Source organism: Apodemus sylvaticus, chromosome 14 (genome assembly GCF_947179515.1).
Source record: "Apodemus sylvaticus chromosome 14, mApoSyl1.1, whole genome shotgun sequence".
Lineage (NCBI taxonomy): Eukaryota > Metazoa > Chordata > Mammalia > Rodentia > Muridae > Apodemus > Apodemus sylvaticus.
In genome coordinates this window covers 9,117,457-9,137,968 of record NC_067485.1, presented here as the reverse complement: position 1 = coordinate 9,137,968, position 20,512 = coordinate 9,117,457, and the positions used below count along the sequence as shown (strand labels likewise).

Genomic DNA, 20,512 nt, shown 5'->3' with positions numbered 1-20,512 from the left:
TCGCGAGACTTCAGCGGGCTGCTCACGTGTGCCGGGAGGGGGCGGCCGCGGGGGGGTTTTCGAGCCCCGAGGGAGATTCGTGGGATTGGAGGAGAGACACCGGTGCGCGGCAGATTGGGCGGGAAAGAGTGAGAGTAGGGGAAAGCAAACCCTAGGAACGGGGTAGGGAAGGCACATCAGGCGGCGCGCGGCGGCGGGCGGTCTGCTCTCTGGCACGCGGCCCTGGGATCACGCTGCTGGGTGAGGCGAGGCGGGAAGGCCAGGTCGGTGCTCGGCCCGGGTTCCGTCGCGTCTCGCTCGCTCCCTCCCCGCGCTGCGGGCTCTGCGCCCTTCCGCGGCGCCCGGGAAACCCGCTGTGCTAACGGCTCTCAGGGCGGGGGAGGTCTGGCGGCGGCACCCCTCGGCGCCTGCTCCGCGGGAGCCTGCACTCACTTCCCCGTCAACCCGCGCGGTGCAGAGCGCCGAACGCCGCAGCGCTCCCTGGGACCCTCCCGAGAAAGCTCGCAGGCACACGGTCCCACCAGGGCCGGCCCACCAGGGGGAGGACGCGTCACTTCGGGTGCTCCCCTCCCTCCTTCCCCTCTCGGATGTCGTCTGTGGGAGTGATCTCTGGTTAGCGAGGCGTTTGTGCGCGTGCACCCTGTCCTACCTCTTCCTTGGATAATCCCTAACTACGCACACCAGCGCCCCTGAAACAGCTGTCAGAGAGCGCTTGGGCATCCTTTACTAGGCTGGCAGAAGCTGGCGATGGAGGCGTTGGTGAGGCACAAAGTCAGCCCTGGGTGTGTAGGGTTGTGTAGACCTCCCGCCTCCGCCTCTCCTGGCATTAAAGGTGTGTGTGTGTGTGCCACCACCCCTGGCTCAAGATTTTTAATACCAAGGTTTTTGATACTGAAGGTCTCCCAAAAGATCCAACTGCCTCTATCCCCCACCCCCAGGCTGAGATTAAAGGCGAGCACACATGGCCAGCTAAAGTTAGTATTTCTATTATAACGTTCTTTTTATGAGGCGAGGTTTCTCTGTAGCCCTGGCTGGCCTGGAACTCATAGAGATCCCCCTGTCTCTGCCTCCCAAGGGCTGAGATTATGGCGTGCATTGCGCCACCGCCCGCCTAACAACTTTTTTTTTCCTCGTAAAGTTAACTGAGAAGTGGGAAGCTGTACAGAAATTGTCTTGACTGTAGTGAGAAGTTGCTTCCTCTAGATTCCGTGATGGGATTGTTCCTGGTGGGCTTGGGGGCTCACCCATTTGTTTCCTTCTCTCTCAACTTTTAGGTTTTCTCTTTGAGTAATCAAAGTCTGTCTTTTGTCCATCCTTCAGTTTCTATTTAGAGTTAAAAGTTTTCAATTCATTATTAGAACCTCAGACTGGCTATATAGCTCAGTGGTGTAGCACTTAGAGTGTGGAGGCCCTGGATTTGGGCGTCACCACAAAGCCTGTGCCAGTTTGCCCCATTTAGTGGCTCCTGAGTACAACGGGAGTTAGTGGTTAAATGGCATAGTCTAATGATTTAGTGTTAATTTGGACCATTCATATATATAATATACATATTATATATATATATAGCTTTTTTATATATAATTTCAATAGTTCAGTAGCTGGTTGGGATAATATTTAAAATACTATAGGCACCATACCCTGAGTTCTCTCCTGTTGCCCACTTTCTGTTTATTACAGTACTTTGAATAAGTTGTGGTTGTTTTTTGTATTATGTATGAGGGAGTTTTTTGAAAAGTAGAATAAACTGGTGGCTCATGCCTTTAATCGTAGCAGCCGGGAGGCAGAGACGTGAATCTTTGAGTTCCAGGACAGCCAGAGCTACATAGTCAAACTGTCTCAAGAAACAAAACAAACACAAAAACTAAGGTAAGAGGGCAGACAGGTAAGATGGATCAGTGGGTACAGATGTTTGCTGCCAAGGCCAAGCCTGACGATGTAAATTTCATCTCCAGGATGGGGAAAGAAGAAAACTGACTCTCAAATTGACCTGTAACCTCTGCACATGGATATATAATGTTTTAAAAAATATCGAGGATAAAAACCATATCCAAGGTGACAGAACAGAGCTAGGTTACAGACTCCAAAATGGAATTTTCTCTTTATTTTTATTTATTTATTTATTTATTTATTTTCCTCAAGACAGGGCTTCTCTGTGTAGCTGTGGCTGTCCTCAGACTCTGAGATCTGCTTGCCTCTGCCTTCCAAGTGTGGGGACTGCAGGCGTGTGCCAGGAGCCCAGCTTTATGGTTATGTCTTATGTCAACAGCATAGGATGCTCATTTATCCCTGGCTTTCTTTTTGGATTACCTTCCAAGAATTCTGAAATTACCTTGGTGTTTTTAACAAGTTAAAATGGTGTTGAAAATAAGGGCTTCTTTTTACATTTTGTGTGTTGTGTGACTGCACGCACATGCTATCCAAGCACGAGGGAGCCACAGGGCTCCTTGTGGAGTTGGCCCTCTTGTGCCCTGTTGGACTGTAGGCATGGACTCAGCCATTACATTTAGAGGAAGGCACCTTTACTTGCTACGCCATCTTCTTGACCAGAAAATAATAGAAACATAACATGGATATAAATATTTGTTACTGATTTAAGATCTCATCTATTGATTGGATGCCACATACAATATCTAGGGATGGTATTCTATTAAAAGAATTTGAATGTGATTGAAAATTAATCATTGAGCCAAATATGCCTAAACCTTGGTGGTGAGTAATAGAATGTTTCTACTTTGTCCTATTTTACTCGTAGTAGTTTTTAAAATGTACATATGTATTATTAGCCAAATCTATCAGGTACAAAGATTAATGAAAGTATTTTTTTTTCTACCTGGAGAGATGGCTCCAGTGGTTAAGAGCACTGACTGCTCTTCTAGAGGTCCTGAGTTCAATTCCCAGCAACCACATGGTGACTCACAACTATCTGTAATGGGATCTGATACCCCCTTATGGTGTGTTTGAAGACATCTACAGTGTACTCATATACATAAAATAAATAATTCTTTAAAAAGTATTTCTTCTTACCATAAAAGTAGTAAGGATTAAGTTTTGTGATTGTACATATGACTATTATGCTAAGAAAATACAAATATGTTTTCATGTCATTAAATAGTCCCTAAAAAACTTTGGAGCTGGGTGTGATGGTATATTCCTTTAATCCCAGAACTTGGGAGGCAGGCATAAAGTTCTCAGTATCTCAGTGGAAACCAGTCTCGTATATGTAGAGAGTTCCAAAGCCTCATAGAGAGGCTCTGTCTCAACAAAGCAAAGCAAAACTTCAGGGTCTGGAGGGATGACTCCCGGACTAAGAGCATACACTGCTCTTCCAGAGAATTGGAGTAACCCACAGCAACGTTAACTCCCAACTCCAGGGGCCCTGCACTCATGTACATACCTCCATCTCCCCCACATATACCCACATCACACACACACAGACACAATTATAAGAAATCGTTGAAGATTACACAGCCTTCTCAATCACAGACATAATGTACATTTTTGCTTGATAACATTCAAATCCTCTTAAATATGAAAATATCGATAAGCTTTGTCAGATAAATATTCCAATGTCTTTTCTCTTGTACCTCTTCTCTCTCCCTCTCCCCTTTCCTCCTAAATCCTAGAGATTGAGCCCAAGGCTAAAGATACACCATGCTTTTGTCTTTATTTCTGATCTTTTAATATTGGTTCTGGAAAGTAAAAGATGTGTGTTACAGGATATAAATTTAATCTTCAATTTAAAAGACCTCTTTTTCCAAGTGGTTTTTCTTATACTGAGGGGAGTGTTGTTTATCAACAAATGGGAAATTGTGTGTCCTAGCTAACCCTTTGCTATCTGCTGTGACTGTGGTAATACAGTTTTACAGGTGGGAGGGTATGCCTAACCAAGAGCAAGTGGGGTCCCAGGCTACCCCATCTCCTATGCTTGCCTCAGCAGTTAAGGGCACTGGCCACCCACCTGGTGGGAAGAAAACCAACTCTTGCCAGTTGTACGATGGTATATATCACTGCTTCCAAAAAATAAGATGATTGTCTGGCACTAGAGTTTCCTCTGAACTGCTCGGTCACACACTGTTAATTACCTTAGTTATCTTCTAGCTTAACTGTACAGCCTGAATCAGGCTGCCTCTGCCTCCCCCGTGCTAGGTGCATGCCACCACCACCTGGCTAAACTTCCATTTTTAGCCTCTATTGTTTTTATTTTACCTTTACTGTCCCCAGAACCGCACCATCTTACTCTTGCACTCGTGAGAATAAGCCAGTGACTGTCATTCTAGAATCTTCACTGCCCCTTATCTTACGTTTTAGGGTTATTTCTCTGCAGAAGAGGCTCTGAGTACTCTACTGACCATCCAGCTTGAAATCCTGTCATTAGATCGCAGGCTGTCCTAAGTGGTAAGTTTTCTTATGGACGTGTTAAGCCTTTATATATATAAATATATATTTAAATTGATTTGTTTTTAGTATCTTGCTATTGCTTTGTTATACTGGGAAAGTCAGATTTAAGAATAGCTGACAGCACAGTTGAGAATATTTAGGTAAACAAGTAAGCCTTCTTTCAGCCCAGAGTGAGGTAGCCAACTATAGTCATAAGTTGTTTTTTGTTTTGTTTTTTCCGGGTTTTGGATTTGTTTTTTTCGAGACAGGGTTTGTCGAGACAGACTGGAACTCACTCTGTAGACCAGGCTGGGCTTGAACTCAGAAATCCGCCTGCCTCTGCCTCCCAGAGTGCTGGGATGACAGGCGTGCACCACCATTGCTTTTTTGTTGTTATTTTCAAGAGGACACATATGCTCTTATTTAAAAGTTATGAGAATATAACTTAATATATTGAGTCTCTTTTCTTTTTGTTTTCAGGTCGATGTGGATGCTCTTATTTAAAAGAGATGAGTGTAGCTAGTGCTGTAGTTAGAGTAGAAACCTGGCTTTTGGCAACATGGCATGTTAAAGTGCCTCTACTGTGGCTGGAAGCTTGTGTTAACTGGATCCAAGAAGAAAATAATAATGCTAATTTGAGTCAGGCACAAATAAATAAACAAGTGTTAGAGCAATGGCTTCTTACCGACCTGAGAGACTTGGAACATCCTCTCTTACCTGATGACATTTTAGAGGTTCCAAAGGGAGAGCTGAATGGATTTTATGCTCTACAGATCAATTCTTTGGTTGATGTAAGTCAACCTGCGTATTCCCAGATACAGAAGCTGAGAGGAAAGAATACAACCAATGATCTAGTTTCAGCTGAAACACAGAGTACTCCAAAACCATGGGAAGTAAAGCCTTCACGGATGCTAATGCTGCAGCTCACTGATGGTGTCACACAAATTCAGGGAATGGAGTATCAGTCTATTCCAGCTCTCCATAGTGGTCTTCCTCCAGGTACAAAAATTTTAGTTCATGGACACATTTTGTTCCGTCTTGGTGTTCTCTTACTGAAACCAGAAAATGTGAAGGTGTTAGGGGGTGAGGTAGATGGTCTTTCAGAAGAATATGCCCAAGAAAAAGTACTTGCAAGATTAATTGGTGAACTTGATCCTACAGTTCCAGTCATTCCAAATAATTCCAATCACAGTGTGCCCCGAGGTTCAGTGGGGTTAGATGCTGTTTTGGGGCCTTCGGATGAAGAACTCTTGGCAAGTCTTGATGAAAGTGAAGAGCTTGCAGCAAATAGTGATGTGACTATGGAAAGAAGCTGTTTCAGCACAGGCAGTTCCTCAAATACTACTCCGACAAATCAGTCTAGTTTTGAGCCAGTATGTAATATTTCTTCAAGGCCAAATGAGAAAGCACCCAGCCAGCCTGTGCATTTCACTGATGGGGAGTTTGATGACTGTTCACTGGAAGAGGCCTTGCTTCTAGAAGAAACTGTCCAGAAAGAACAGATGGAAACAAAAGCATCACAGCCACTAACTTTGAAGGAAAACACAAGTAAATGTATGGAGATCTTTTCACATAAACCAAGTATTCTGAACCATAAACTGATTCATAAACAAGGAAACAGCAATTTCGATGAAAAAACATTATCTGAACAAATGATTCATGAAGACAAAGTTTTTGACTGTCCATCTCCTAGAGACCGTCATAAGAGGCTCTTAGCTCGTGATTTTACAAATGATACTAAGATATCAGAAGTAGATGGTGCAGCACAACAAACCGTCAGCAGTTCAGATGTACATTGCCTAACTAATAAAATGTTAAACAGAATGCTGGACATATCAGAAAGGAGTTTACACATTTCTAAAGAAAATGGCCACCCTTTCCAGACTTGCTCTTCAAAATCATTTGGGAATAATACTTACCCGTCTATTGGCATGGACTTACGCTCTTCACCCTTTATCTATCTGTCCGTCCTAATGGCCAGAAATCCAAGGGAAGTTACCACTGTGAAAGTCAAAGCATTTATTGTCACTTTAACTGGAAATCTCTCAAGTTCTGGTGGCATTTGGGGTGTAACTGCAAAGGTTTCTGATGGTACTGCATATCTAGATGTAGATTTTATAGATGAAATACTTACCAGTATGATAGGATATTCAGTACCAGAAATGAAGCAATTAAGAAAGGACCCTCTTAAATATAAAAAATTCCTAGAAGGGTTACAGAAATGTCAGCGAAATCTGATAGATTTGTGTTGCCTAATGACTATTTCATATAATCCTTCTTCATGTAAAGCCATGGTATTGGAATTAGAAGATGTTGGTATGGAACACCTTGAGAACCTAAAAAAACGGTTGAATAAATAATTTGCCAGAATACTATTGGAGCACATTTTAAAACAGGCAAATATTGGGAATCAGATTTGGTTATTCTCAATTTTGCAATTCTATAAAAGAAAAAAGCTACAGAGCTTAACAATTACTGAGACAGCTCAGTGGCTGACCGGTTTTCTGCCAAGTATGGTGACCTGAGTTTGATCTCCTGGTCCCTTGAGGCAAAAGTCAAGACCCAGCTTCCAGAATCTGTTGTTAGTTCTCTACATAGGTAGCATAGGACACACATACACTAAGTAAGTGACATTTAAAAATAAAGATGTTTAATCAAAGTGTATGTGTAAGAATGTTTTTGTTTTGGTGATACTGGCCCAGAGTCTTGTAATGCTAGCAAGCTTCTCCCATAGTCACATCTCCAGACCCTTGGGGTGTTTGTTTGTTTTGTTTATTTTTTGTTTTTCCTCCCTGGAAATTGGATCTCATACCCAGGCTGTCCTCGAGCTCTCTTGGATAGCTGAGCGAGACCTTGAGTTTCTGATCTCTTGCCTCTACCTCCCAAGTACTAGGATTCGGGTTGTGCATTTTTACTTGGTACACCAGTTTAAAGCCAGGTCTCTGTGTGCTGGGCAAATGCTCTACCAACTGAGCTGCATCCCTAGTCCTTGTCGAAGGGTTTGCTAACCCACTCTCCTGAGAAAATTGTTTTCCACTTGTCACTGAATAGACCTATTAAGATGGGCTGACAGCAGTTTGCTGGGTAAAGGTGCCTGCTGCTGAGCCTGACAACCTGACACTATTCCTGGGACCACATGCTGGAAAGTGGAAACCCAGCTCTCACAAGATGTCCTCTGATTTCCATCTGCATGCCATAGCATGTGTATGCCCCCTCTGCTGCAAACACGTACACACAATGAAATAAAATTTAATAAATTGATGTTCCCCAAAGAGATAGTATTGAAAATGAGTGATTTTACCTCTAATAAGTTGAATTTTTTTTTAAATGTAATTTTAAAGCTGATTTAGATGTCTTACATTTACTATCTGTAAAGGTCAGGGGACAACCTGTGAGACTTGGATTTCTCCTACTGTGTGGATTCTTGGGGTAATATTGTCAGACTTAGCAAGCTCCTTTACCTACTGAGCTGTGTGACGGGCCCTGTGGCTTTTGAGATGTTATCTTGATACATTTCCAGGATCCTTTGAATCAACTTTTCATATAAATTATTTGTGTTACTGTTTTAAAGAGACTACGCTCTTTTCCTTTTGCTGTACTAGATTATGTTTGGGATATGTAGTTTTTAAATTGTGTGTGTGTGTGTGTGTGTATGTAGAGATTTCTTGATGGTTAATGAGCTGATTGCTGCCTTTCCAGAGACTCCCAAGTTTGTTCCCGAAGATGGGCTACTGAGCTTCCAGTAACTCCATCTCCAGGAGATTTGCTAACTCTCCTCTGGCTTCCTCAGGTGTGGCTATATGCACATGTACAGGCATATGCACACACACATATATTTTGAAGCATGGTTTCTCTGTAGTCCTGGCTGTCCTGTAACTTGCTCTGTAGACCAGGCTGACTTCCAACTCACAGAGATCCAACTGCCTCTCCCTCCTAAGTGCTGGGTTAAAGGCGTGTACAACTATGTCAGGCTTCATGACAGAGGGGGCAGGAACAGGAGAGAGAGAATGGTAGTGGAGGCAAAAGGATCAAAAGTTGATCATTCTTGGCTACATAGAGGCCAGCTAGGCCCATATGAAACTTTGTCTCAAAAAAAGTTGAATAAAAAGATGTAAAAAAAAAATGTTTTTCATTGTGAAAAAAAATTCACAGCACAAGAGTAGATATATGCATTTTTAACACATGTGTCTATGGCATGTGTAGATGCCCACAGAGGCTGGAAGAGTCCATCAAATCATCTTGAGCTGGAGTTGTAGGTGTGTGTAAGCTGTCTACCTTGGGTACTTAGAGCTAAACTATAGTCCCAGAAGAGTAGCAAGTGCTCTTAACCACCCAGCCATCTCTTCCAATTCCAGAAGATGCATTGGTTGTTTTGTGTCAACTTGACACAAAGAGTTATCAGAGAGGAGGGAGCCTCAGTTGAGAAAAATGTCCCCACGAGAACCAGCTGTAGGACATTTTCTCAATTAGTGGTCAGTGGGGGAAGACCCAGCCCATTGTGGGCGGTACTATCCCTGGGCTGGTAGTCCTGGGTTCTATAAGCAGACCGAGCAAGCCACAGGAGCAAGCCAGTAAGCTGCACCTCTTCATGGCCTCTGCGTCAACCTCTGAATCCAGGTTCCAGTCCTGCTTGAGTTTGTATCCTGACTTCCTCCATTGATGGACTATGAGCTGGAAGTGTAAACCAAATAAACTTCTACAAGATGCTTTGTTCATGGTGTTTTGTCACAGCGATAGAAACCCTAAGACACAAGAATACAGGTACTGCTGATACATATAGTACTCTTGCCTGTGTACTAGGGTATCTTTATGAGATCTAAATGGTGTGTGTGTGACAGGTTGTTTTTAAAACCTCCTTTGCGGGTGGTTTAATCATCTGTTCTTATTTACTTCTTTATATTACATCACCCATATATTGTACCAACCCATTGTTCTATATTCATTTCTGGTGTTTGTATTGTGGTTCTTTCGAGGAACAGAGCCAATGGAATGAGTATATGTTACAAAAGAGATGTATTAAATTAGATTATACTGTGTTGGCAGGGTAGCCCATCAGTAGCCATCTGCACACTGGGAAAGCTAAGACCCTGGGTTGGTCCATGACATTGATAGGATTCCTGAGGAGCTGCTTGCCTTCATGTTGGAAGGCTAGGTTCCTGTGTCAGCAAAAATGGTAGCAGCAGCAGGGTATGAAAGTGGGAGGGGGAAGCAGCCCCAGAATACTGTGTGCATGGGCTGCTCATCTTGGAGAGGGTCTTCCCTCAGTCCTCCAGGATTCACTCACAGACCCAACCAAAGCTGTGTCTTTATTTGATTCCAGAGCCAATCAGTTGGCCACCAAGATTAACTTCCTTTGGTTCTGAGTCTAATCTGGTCTGGATATGCTCAGTGGTTTACCAAATGCTCTTATTTATTTTTTTATCAAAATATTAAATGTTGTAAGAATAATCGTGTTAATTAAAAAACGTTCTTGGGCTGGAGAGATGGCTCAGTGGTTAAGAGCACTGACTGCTCTTCCAGAGGTCCTGAGTTCAATTCCCAGCACCCATATTGGTGGCTCTGTAATGGGGTCCAATGCCCTCTTCTGGTGTGTCTGAAGACAGCTACAGTGTACTCACATACATAAAATAAATACATCTAAAAATTTATTTATGGTATATTTGACCACATTTCCCTACTCCCATCTCCTCTCAGATCCTACCTCTCTGCCCATTCACCTCTCTATTAAAAAAAAAAAAAAAGGTCAAAACAAGAAAACAACAACACACACACACACCAAAACAAAACAAAAAATCCACGGTGTCAATTATGTGTTGGCCAACAACTGGGCATGGGGCCTGCGCTGGAGTGTGTTTGATACACTCGGATTACTCAGTTGGAGAAAACCGACTTCCCTTTCTCAGCAGGCACCAATTGCAAGTAGCTTTGTAGTAAGAGGCGGGACTTTGTGTCTACTTTCCCTTCTGGGTTCTGGAACTGTGTCTGGTGTGAACCTGTGCGTGTCTCATGTGTGCTGCCACAGTCTCTGAGTTCATAGGATCAGCCCCAACTGTCCGTAAGGCATTCCCTTGGAGTGTCACCCACCACCTCTGGCCCTTACTTACTCTCTCTGGCTCTTTGTTTCCTCTTCATTCACCATTTACACCAGGCTCTAGCCGCCCTCTTAATTACAGGTGAACTCCTTACCCAGTTTATTATCTAGTCAGACTTTCCTTCAGTCTCACCTTGATCCATTCTGTCCGTTTTACTCACAGCAAACTGTAGTTGCTGAAGTCTACAGGAGTCTACCTCCCATTTATGTACGTCTGCCTCCCCTCCCCCACTCCACATCCCCAGCTCAGCTGAAGCATTAGTTGGCCATTTCAGTGTTTCATGAGCCACAGCTCTGGGCTTTCACGACTTCCTGTGCATCCCTCCAGTTGATTCATGGACTTTACCAGCTTCCTTGTTTCTCTGTCACTGCACTGTTAGATGTTTTCACAGGATAACTTGCTGTGGCGTACCCAGAGGATTGTTAGAAGCATCTCTGGGCAGTACTCACCATGCATTAGCATTCTAGCTGTGACTTTGCCAAATATTTCTAGGTTGAAGTATCTCTATTTAAAAGCCATTGCTGTGTTGGGACATAAAGTACTTGAGCTGCGGGGCTGAGTCACTGGGTCGTGCAAACAACTGATGTCCATCAGACTGGCCGTCTTTACCCCCTCACTTAATACCGGCCATAGTTACTTTTCTTGCTACTGTGTGATACAAGGCCCTGACAAAAACAACTTAGGGGAGAAAGTGACATTTCATTGCAAGACGTGTACAAGTGTACAAATGGTAAACAAGTACAGGGGAAGGTTGAGACATGATTAGTTCATAAGAAAATGCTAACTGGGGCCTGGAGAGATGTCTCAGTGGCTAAGAGCTCTTACTGCTCTTGTAGCAGACCTGGGATTAATTACCAGTCCTATATCAGGCAGCTGAGAACTGTGGGGACTCCTCTGGCCTCCAAGGGAACCTGCCCTCCTGTGCACATACTCCCCCACCCCCATGCTGTAAGCCAGCCCAATTAGATGCTGTCCTTAGAAGAGTCGCCTTGGTCACGGTGTCTCCCCTCAGCAATGGAGACCCTAAGACAGTTGTTGGTACCGGGCCTGGGGTATTGCTGTGATGGCCTAGCCATGTTTTGTTTGGAGGAAGTGGACTTGGAAAGCAGTACAATGTTTTAAGTAGAAGAATTTTAGTATATTGCCTAGAGAGCTTTCTTGTGTTATTTTTAGTAAAGAATGTTGCTGCCTTTTGCCCTGGTTGGAGGGGGGTGGGGGTGGGGAATCTGCCTGAAACTAAATTGAAGAGTTTTGGATTAATTGCTTTTGTAAAGATTTTAAACCTGCCTAGTGTGGTCTGTGTCCTGTGGTTATTAGTGGCCATGCTTATACAGATCTAGAGTGAAAAGGGGCACCAGGAAGAGTGGGGTTAACTACTGAGGTCAAGGAAATGAACAGATTAGAGAAAAGCCAGATGGCAAAAGGAAATAAAGGAAGCAGCAGCCTCGGGGGAAGACCCCACCCTGCTGGGTTATAAAGGAGTTAAAGAGCAGTTGAGGTCCAGGTGTGGTGGCGCACACCCTTAATCCCAGCACTCCCAAGGAAGAGGCTGGAGAATCTCTGCGTTCAAGGTCAGCCTGGTCTACAGATCAGGTTCCAGAGCAGCCAGGCTTAGGTAGTGAAGGACAGCAGAAGCTAGTGGATATGTGATTGAATGAGGGGCCACGTTTCAGCCCCAGCAAGCAGTAGAACTTGGTAGTTTTGGTCACGTGGTTCTGACTTTAGAGCCAAGGATAGAAGAAAGGGGTTATAGGATCTCCCTCCGAGGCTAAGAAAACTTGCTGAGGCCAGTGTGTGTCAGGGGCATCCTTGCATGGAGGCACAGAGAGGCCATTGTGAAGCTGTGAGGGTGAAGCCTGGATTGTCTTGGGGAAGCCTAATATGTTGGAGATGCCAGAGCTGTGGGATACCTGCTGAGGAGAGCTGCTAACAGGGAGTGCAAACAGCCCATGAGAGAGAAGTGTGTTACAGTCACAAAGTCAACAAAGCAGAGAGGAGTTGGAGATCGAAAGAGTGTTCTGACATGAGACATGGAGATACAGAATTTGCAGTTTGTCCTGACGCTTTTGGACTAGCCTTGACCCAACATTTCCTCACTGTGCTCTCTTCTCTATGTTCTGGAGCACTAATGTGTATGCTGTGTCATTATATGTTGGAAGCATGTTATCAGCTTTTTTATTTTGATATTATAGGGAGCTAGAGTTAAGAGATTTCATGAATCTCAGACATTGACCTTTGGACTTTTAAACATTGTTGATACTGTGATAGATTATGGGGACTTTTGAAGTCAGGCAAAATGCCTTTGACGTTGTATAATGGCTACAAGCCTATGAGGGCCAGGGAGTAGGATGTGGTTTGAAGACATGTGGTCCTGCACACAGTCATGGGTTTGAATGCTTAGCCCACAGAGAGTGGCACTATTAGGAGCTATGGCCTAGTTCGAATAAGTGTGGCCTTGTTGGAGGATGTGTGACACTGTAGGGGTGGACTCTGAGGTCTCCTATGCTCAAGCTAGACCCAGTGTGGCACACAGTCTCCTTCTGCTGCCTGAGAATCAAGATATAGAACTCTTGCTCCTTCTCCAGCACCATGTCTGCCTGAACACTGTCATGCTTCTGACCATGATGATAATGGTTTGAAATTATAAATTGGCCCCAATTAATGTTTTTCCTTTTTAAGAGTTGCCATGGTCATGGTGTCTCTTTCCAGCACTAAAACCCTAAGACACCTCCAGACACACAAAATTATAAATCATTTATTTTTAGGGTCTTTTTTTTTTTTTAAAGAGGGACATTGAAACAGAATTTCTCTGTGTTGTCCTGGAACTTACTATATAAAGCAAGCTAGCCTGGAGCTCAGAGATCCTGTTGCCTCTGCCTCCTGAATATGGGAATTAAAGGTGTGTACATCACCACCACTGGCAAAAAATAAATAAATAAATAAAATAAAAATAAATAAATAGAAATGTTTGGCACTTGGCAATTTTTTAAAAAGATTTTTTTTAAGTATACGAGTGCTTTATCAGTATGTATACCTGCATACCAGAAGGGGAGATCAGATCCCATTACAGATGGTTGTGAGCCTCAGTGTGGTTGCTGGGAATTGAACTCAGGAGCTCTGGATGAGCAGACAGAGCTCTTAATTGCTGGCCCCCACTTTGCAATTCCAATGTCTATTTAGCAACTCCTGACTTCCTATCACTTGGAATCTCAGGACACTTTGCTGTGTACTCAAATCTCCATCTGGCTTTGTGTGTTGTTTTATTACAATGCTAGCATCTTCTAAAGCCATATACTACACATATATATATATCCCCTAAGTACATACACACCACCTGCTGAACAATCTTAGAAGCCACGAGTACAAAAGAGATAAGAGTGGAGGGTTTGAAGGGAGGAAAAGGGAAGAGAGAAGAGACCTAATTATATTGATCTCAAAACAATTAAAAGCATATTTTAAAAACTATATAGCTTTCAGGTACTGGTGATGCACACCTTTAATCCTAGCCTTTGGGAAGCAGAGGCAGGTGGATCTCTGAGTTCAAAGCTAGTGTGAGTTCTAGGACAGCCAGGACTACACAGAGAGCTCCTGTCTGGAGGAACCAAACCTAACCAAACAACTACATAGCTTACTTACTGTGGCTAGAAAGATGGTTCAGCAGTTATTACACATTCATACTGCTCTTGCAGAAGACCCGAGTTCGGTTTTCAGCACCCACATCTGGTGGCTCTCAACTCTCAGCCAATGTTTGTCTATCCAGACCACTAGGACTTTCTCAGTGCCATCCCTGTTTTCTTTTCTTTTCTTTCTTTCTTTCTTTCTTTCTTTCTTTCTTTCTTTCTTTCTTTCTTTCTTTCTTTCTTTCTTTCTTTCTTTCTTTTTCTTTTCTTTCTCTCTTTTTTTTTTCAAGACAGGTTTTCTCTATGTAGCCCTGGTTGTCCTGGAACTCACTCTGTAGACCAGGCTGACCTCGAACTCAGAAATCCGCCTGCCTCTGCCTCCCAAGTGCTGGGATTAAAGGCGTGCGCCACCACTGCCCTGCTTCTTTTTCTAGATGAGGTCTCACTAGAGCCCAGAGTGGCCTTGAACTCCCAGTAGCTCAACTTCCCTAAAGTTAAAAGTCTGGGCCATGCCCACCTAATAGTCTGAGTGGCCCACCCAATGGTTTGTTTTCTTTTTATTCCTGTATTCACTGCAGTAGTACTTTGAATTTTCTCCAAGAACTTTTTCTTCAGACTTACCACTTGGCTAAATATTTAGCCCAGAAGACTCAGCTTTGGGCTGGCTCACAAACTTGTAATCATTTATAGATTTGTAGTTTATTTGTGGAGGGTTTTGTGTTTGTTTGTTGGTTTTCCTTGAGAGATGTCTTTGAAGCCTAGCTCACATAAACCAACAGCAGTCTTCCTGCCTCAGTTTACAGAAAGTTGGAGTTACGGTGTGATGACTGGCACCTGTCTTCGGTTTATAGTAAGATATGTGTAAGTCTTTTTTGCATTTGAACATTTAGAGGCCATGGTGGGGTTATTCATGGATCGTATTTGAATATTGTGTTACAAGTAGAAGAGAAGTCCACAGAGAGAAAGAGAGGCAGAGAAATAGCTGGTCAGCAGGCAGATGAGACACATACAACACTTAGTGGATGTCTTTCAGAGGCCTGATTTGCGATGTCCCTAAGTAACTACAGTAGTAATGTCAAAGATCGCTGGTGACACAGGTCACCTGATACACACAATCATAAGAACATCTGTATCTCTGATGGGAGCATTACCCAAACATGCCAGACACAGGGTAGCACCTGCTTTCAGAAGAATGGCGCCAACAGTTCTCTTGATGTAGTAGGACTGTTGCAAAGCTTCCATCTATAAACAATGAATTATCTGCAGGGCACAAAATGTGGTTGGCCTGCACCAGGATGGTACGTGGACATCTCTCTGTTCTTCCATTCTTTTCCTGAAGCTACACATTAACACTGTGGCGTTGCTTCGGTAAGGCTTCTGTTTTCCCAACCTGGGACCGGATGCATCCCCTCCTGACACAGTGGGCAGCAGGAAACTCAGAGGCTTTTCTTCATCCTGGCAGCCTGGTCTGCTTTCCCCGGGACCAGCCTATGACCTGGTTGTCAGCCCTGCATGTGAATTGCAGCTCCATCATGGCCACGAGGGTATAGCCGCTGGCTGTGTTAAACAGCTGGCCTTCATGAGACCTTTCCTTAGAGTACACTTGGAAAGAAAAGAGAGAGAAGCATCAAACCAAAGCAACCATCCAAACAAATGGCTGCATCAGTCAGCAGATGCCAAGACATCCTCACTGGGTATTTTCTTCAGGAACTTCATGGTTCCGTTTAAGTAGACACAGACCTGCGATGGGCTTGCTTCAGGCAGTGCTAGCTTGGCACCGAGCCTGGCACAGGGTAAGCTCTTGCTTTCATTGTTCCTTGATGTGGAATCCATGCCACCCATCACCCTTTCCAGTGTTCTTCTTTCCCAGTACCTTGTAGGTAAAGAGCGTCTGTTCTTGTCCCCAAGCACTAGCTGTTTCTGTGGTCGGAGGTGGCTGAGCACTCAGACACTGGCCCTGAACTTCATTTCAGATTCCCCACAGTCAGCACAGCCTAGCGAACGTGAGGTCATGTTCTCACTGCTGTGCAGCCAAAACTCTTCCCCGGCAGTAAGGATCCGGAGAACAGCCTGAACTCAGCACTCCTGTGGTGAGGCCACAGCTCAGACCCTTGTGTTGACAACTGCACTCATGTTGGGGTATGTAAAGGCATGTTTATCATGTTGGGGTATGTAAAAGCATGTTTATCATGTTGGGGTATGTAAAGGCATGTTTATCATGTTGGGGTATGTAAAGGCATGTTTATCATGTTGGGGTATGTAAAGGCAGGTTTATCATGTTGGGGTATGTAAAGGCATGTTTATCAACTAAAGATCATTACTCAGGTCAACGGAATATAACTTTAATTTTTCAATCTTTATTTTGTTTTAAAGATCTATTTTATTTATATGAGTACACTGTAGCTGTCTTCAGACACTGCAGAAGAGGGCGTCAGATCCCATTATAGATGGTTGTGAGCCACCATGTGGTTGCTGGGATTTAAACTCAGGACCTCTGAAAGAGCAGCCGGTGTTCTTAACCGCTGAGCCATCTCTCCAGCCCCTTGATCTTTATTTTTAATGATAGTTGTTCAATGCTTTAACCTTCCTTTTAGCACATCGTCCACCAGAAGTAGTGGGGAAGAAAGGATAGGGTGTGGGGGGAAGAGAACCTGTTTAGAAAGGTTCCCTGGAGCAACTCCCATCTGTGTTGTCTGGAAATTAGCAGTTCCCTTCACAGGTCAGCAGCGGCAGCTCAATCCACTCAAAAATATTTCATGGACACACCAGCAGTCCAGTTCTGTAAAGTTGGGTTAGCAAACACGAATCAACAGCAGTGGTATTACTTAGCAAAGAGAGCCAGGCCTCAGCCTCAGCTCAAGTCAGGAGGGACCAGCAGGAACACCAGGAGAAGTTCTCAGCAGTGCCTCTCTCAGGGAAGCGAAATCACGGAACCCACAAGTTTTGCACAGCTAGCTAAGCCAAGGTCCCTCTCTGTCACTCCATCGAGTCCTATTTATACCCTCCAAACATCATGTGTCCTCCACGGACCTTGCCTCAGCATGGCCTCTGTCCCAGCATGGCCCCTATCCCAGCATGGCCCCTGCCTCAACACGTGCATCCAATCAGCCCAAGTACTCTGAGTCCTGGTAAATGGAGCTCACCAGGTAAGGCAGACCAGTACACGTGTGTCCTCCATCACATGTCCTTTCACATGCTTGCTTTAGCAGAACATCCTCTCTCCACTGTCTGCTTCAGTGAAACATTCCTTCAGGAGTCTGCCTTAGTCTTTCACCCATGTCCACTTCAGGAAAACACTCCTTCACGTGTTTGCCCCAGCAAAACACCATCCAAGGCAACTGACTCCCCAAAGAACCCCTAAGTTTCCAATTTAAGGGAGAGTTGCTACATTTATGCCTGTCTTAGTTAGGGTTTTACTGCTGTGAACAGACACCATGACCAAGGCAAGTCTTATAAGGGCAGCATTTAATTGGGGCTGACTTACAGGTTCAGAGGTTCAGTCCATTATCATCAAGGTGGGAGCGTGGCAGCATCCAGGCAGGCATGGTGCAGGAGGAGCTGAGTGCTCTGAATCTTGTTCTGAAGACAAACAGGAGAAGACTGTCTTGCAGGCGGCTAGAAGGAGGGTTTCCAAGCCCACCTCCATAGTAATGCACTTCCTCCAACAAGGCCACACCTCCTAATAGTGCCACTCCCTGGACCAAGCATATTCAACCCCCCACAGTGCCTTTGTTCAATTCATTTTGCAGCTAGGAGCTTCAGGACTTTCAAAGAATACACACCAGCACCCGTCTCAAGTTAGATGGCTCCTGGCTGTGAATACCTCATTTTTGGCATTTCTAGTTTTGAGATAGACATTTCAACTGGATTTCCAACTATGAACATGTGTTTCCAACATCTCTATGTGCATCATTACTTATGCGTAGATGTAGGATCCAAGAGTGGGGGATTTGGAGGCTGAGTGCTGGGTTTCAAAGCCTTGCCGTGCTACTCACCAGGTGTTCAGACTTGAAGTTATTTGACTTCTGGGGGCCTTAATTATACAATCTGTATAATGGGATAATAATTACATATCCTTCATCAGGTTGTAAGCGTTTGGATCTATGCCTGGCATGTACTCACTGTTTTAATCAGTTGGGTTATATTTGGCTTCAAGTAACAAGCAACAGAATATCAGTAAAGAGTAGCTTTCATTTTGAAAAAGGATGAAATTATATATCCTATGTAAATAGAATTCTGGAAGTAGTGAACTCTCATTCTGAAGCAGTATCTTAGTATTATCAAAGGACCAATTAAATTGCATTATTAATATTTTTTCATTTAATTTAAAAAATAGTGGGCGTATTGTGACTCTCTTCCCCTCTCCCTTCCATCTTACTTTCTTAAAGACTATGTAGTCTTGGCTGGCCTTGAACTCACAGAGATCTCTCTGCCTCTGAGCTGAGTGTTGGGACCAAGGGGCACCCCAGCACACCTGGCTTCACTGTAATGTCTTCACGCCTGTGTGTCATTGTACACAGCTCCTACTCACCAGATGTCTTCATGTCTGTGTCATTGTACACGACTCCTGCTTGCCTGATGACTTCACACATGTGTGTCATTGTACACGGCTCCTGCTCACCTGATGACTTCACACATGTGTGTCATTGTACACGGCTCCTGCTCACCTGATGACTTCACACATGTGTGTCATTGTACATGGCTCCTGCTCACCTGATGACTTCACACATGTGTGTCATTGTACATGGCTCCTGCTCACCCCATGCTTCTCCCACTCTCCCTCCACCCCTTCACACCACCCCCTCAACTCTCTAGTAAAAAGTCAAAAAGAAAAAAAAAGCAACAACTTTTCCTTCTACTTTCTGGCTTCTCATCGTGGTAGCTGCCTCTTTCTGGTCTGCTGGTCATCAGTCGGCTGTTGCATTAAGAAAGGGTCAGGGTAAGCGACACACACACACACACTCAAGTCAGGAAAGCAAAAACACTTCTCAGAAGGACACAAGAATGTCTCTCTACACTACACATCTATCTGTGCCAGTGAGCAAGGCCAGGAAAGCAAAAATCTGTGGGGTTTTGTTATTTTTTAGCCTCTATAAAAAGAAACTAACCATAAAACCTTCTGTTAGACATACCTGTTGATGAAGCCAGCTCATAGTGACTGCCACAGCAATGAATACACTTGTTGTTATTTTTATGTATTTTTAAAATTAAGCTTGTCCTCTGACAAATTCACACACACACACAATGCATCTGACCGTGACTTCCTGCCTACCTTTAGCACTTCTCAGCACTGACAGCCTGTCTGCTCCCAAACAGTCCCTCTTACTTCCATGTCCTGTCAGAAGTTACATTTATTTATTATGTACATGCCCCGCTATGTGTCTCAGCTCTGCACTTGTGGGGGTCAGAGGACTACTTGAGGAGGAAAGGGTTTAGTCAGCTTACACTTCCACATCACAGTTTATCATTAAAGGAAGTGAGGACAGGAGCTCAACCAGGGCAGGAACCTGGAGGCAGGAGCTGATGCAGAGACCATGGAGGGATGGATGCTGCTTATTGCTTGCTCCTCTTGGCTTGTTCAGCCTGCTTTCTTACAGCACCAGGACTCCAGGGTGGAACCACCCACAATGGGCTGCTGGGTCCTTCCCTATTGATAATTAGGAAAATGCCCTACATGTTTGGCTGCAGTCTGATCTTATGGAAGCATTTTCTTTTCTCTTTTTCCCTTTCTTTTGTTTGTTTTTGTCTTGTTTTGTTTTCTTGAGACAGGGTTTCTCTATATAGCCCTGGCTGTCCTGGAACTTGCTCTGTAGACCACACTGGCCTTGAACTCAGAAATCCTCCTGCCTCGGCCTCCCAAATGCTAGGATTAAAGGCATGTAACACCACTGCCCTGCTTGGAAGTATTTTGCTTGTTTGTTTGTTTATTTTTTGAGACAGGGTTTCTCTGTGTAGCCCTTGCTGTCCTGGAACTCACTCTGTAGACCAGGCTGGCCCCGAACTCAGAAATCTGCCTGCCTCTGCCTCCCAAGTGCTGGGATTAAAGGCGCGCACGCCACCACCGCCAGGCTTGGAAGCATTTTCTTAAAAGGGGTTCCCTCCTCTCAGATGACTCTAGCTGGTGTAACATACAAATAGCCAGCACAAGTACCTTGGCTTATTTTAGTTTATTTTTGATTTTCAACCCACCGAGTTTAACCGAGAGTGTCTGTGTGCGAGTACAGAGCTATCCAGTGGGGCACAGGGACCACCAGAGGCTTTATTACCAAAGATAATGACTCCCCTTTCCCCAGAACCCATCGAGAGACTTTATACTTCCGAAGGGAGGGGTCAGATTCTCATAAGCACCATCTCCACCTATAACTGAATATAAATAGGCCCAGACTCACCTGGGCCCAATCCTGGCCACCACAGCTGGGATGG

At 44.3% G+C, this 20,512-nt stretch overlaps 1 protein-coding gene across 16 annotated transcripts; it reads left to right on the top strand.

The window, feature by feature from the left end:
- Positions 1-43: 43 nt before the first annotated feature.
- Positions 44-9,083, top strand: Rmi1 (RecQ mediated genome instability 1). 16 transcript variants are annotated; one of them, XM_052157316.1, is made up of 4 exons: positions 44-102; positions 1,774-1,866; positions 4,309-4,395; positions 4,858-9,083. In XM_052157316.1, exon 4 carries the CDS (start codon positions 4,887-4,889, stop codon positions 6,735-6,737), a length of 1,851 nt encoding a protein of 616 aa, XP_052013276.1. In that variant the 5' UTR covers positions 44-102; positions 1,774-1,866; positions 4,309-4,395; positions 4,858-4,886; the 3' UTR covers positions 6,738-9,083. The 16 variants fall into 16 exon arrangements, with proteins under 16 accessions (XP_052013276.1, XP_052013275.1, XP_052013273.1 ...); XM_052157315.1 differs by having other exon boundaries at positions 1,771-1,866; XM_052157313.1 differs by having other exon boundaries at positions 44-240.
- Positions 9,084-20,512: the final 11,429 nt, after the last annotated feature.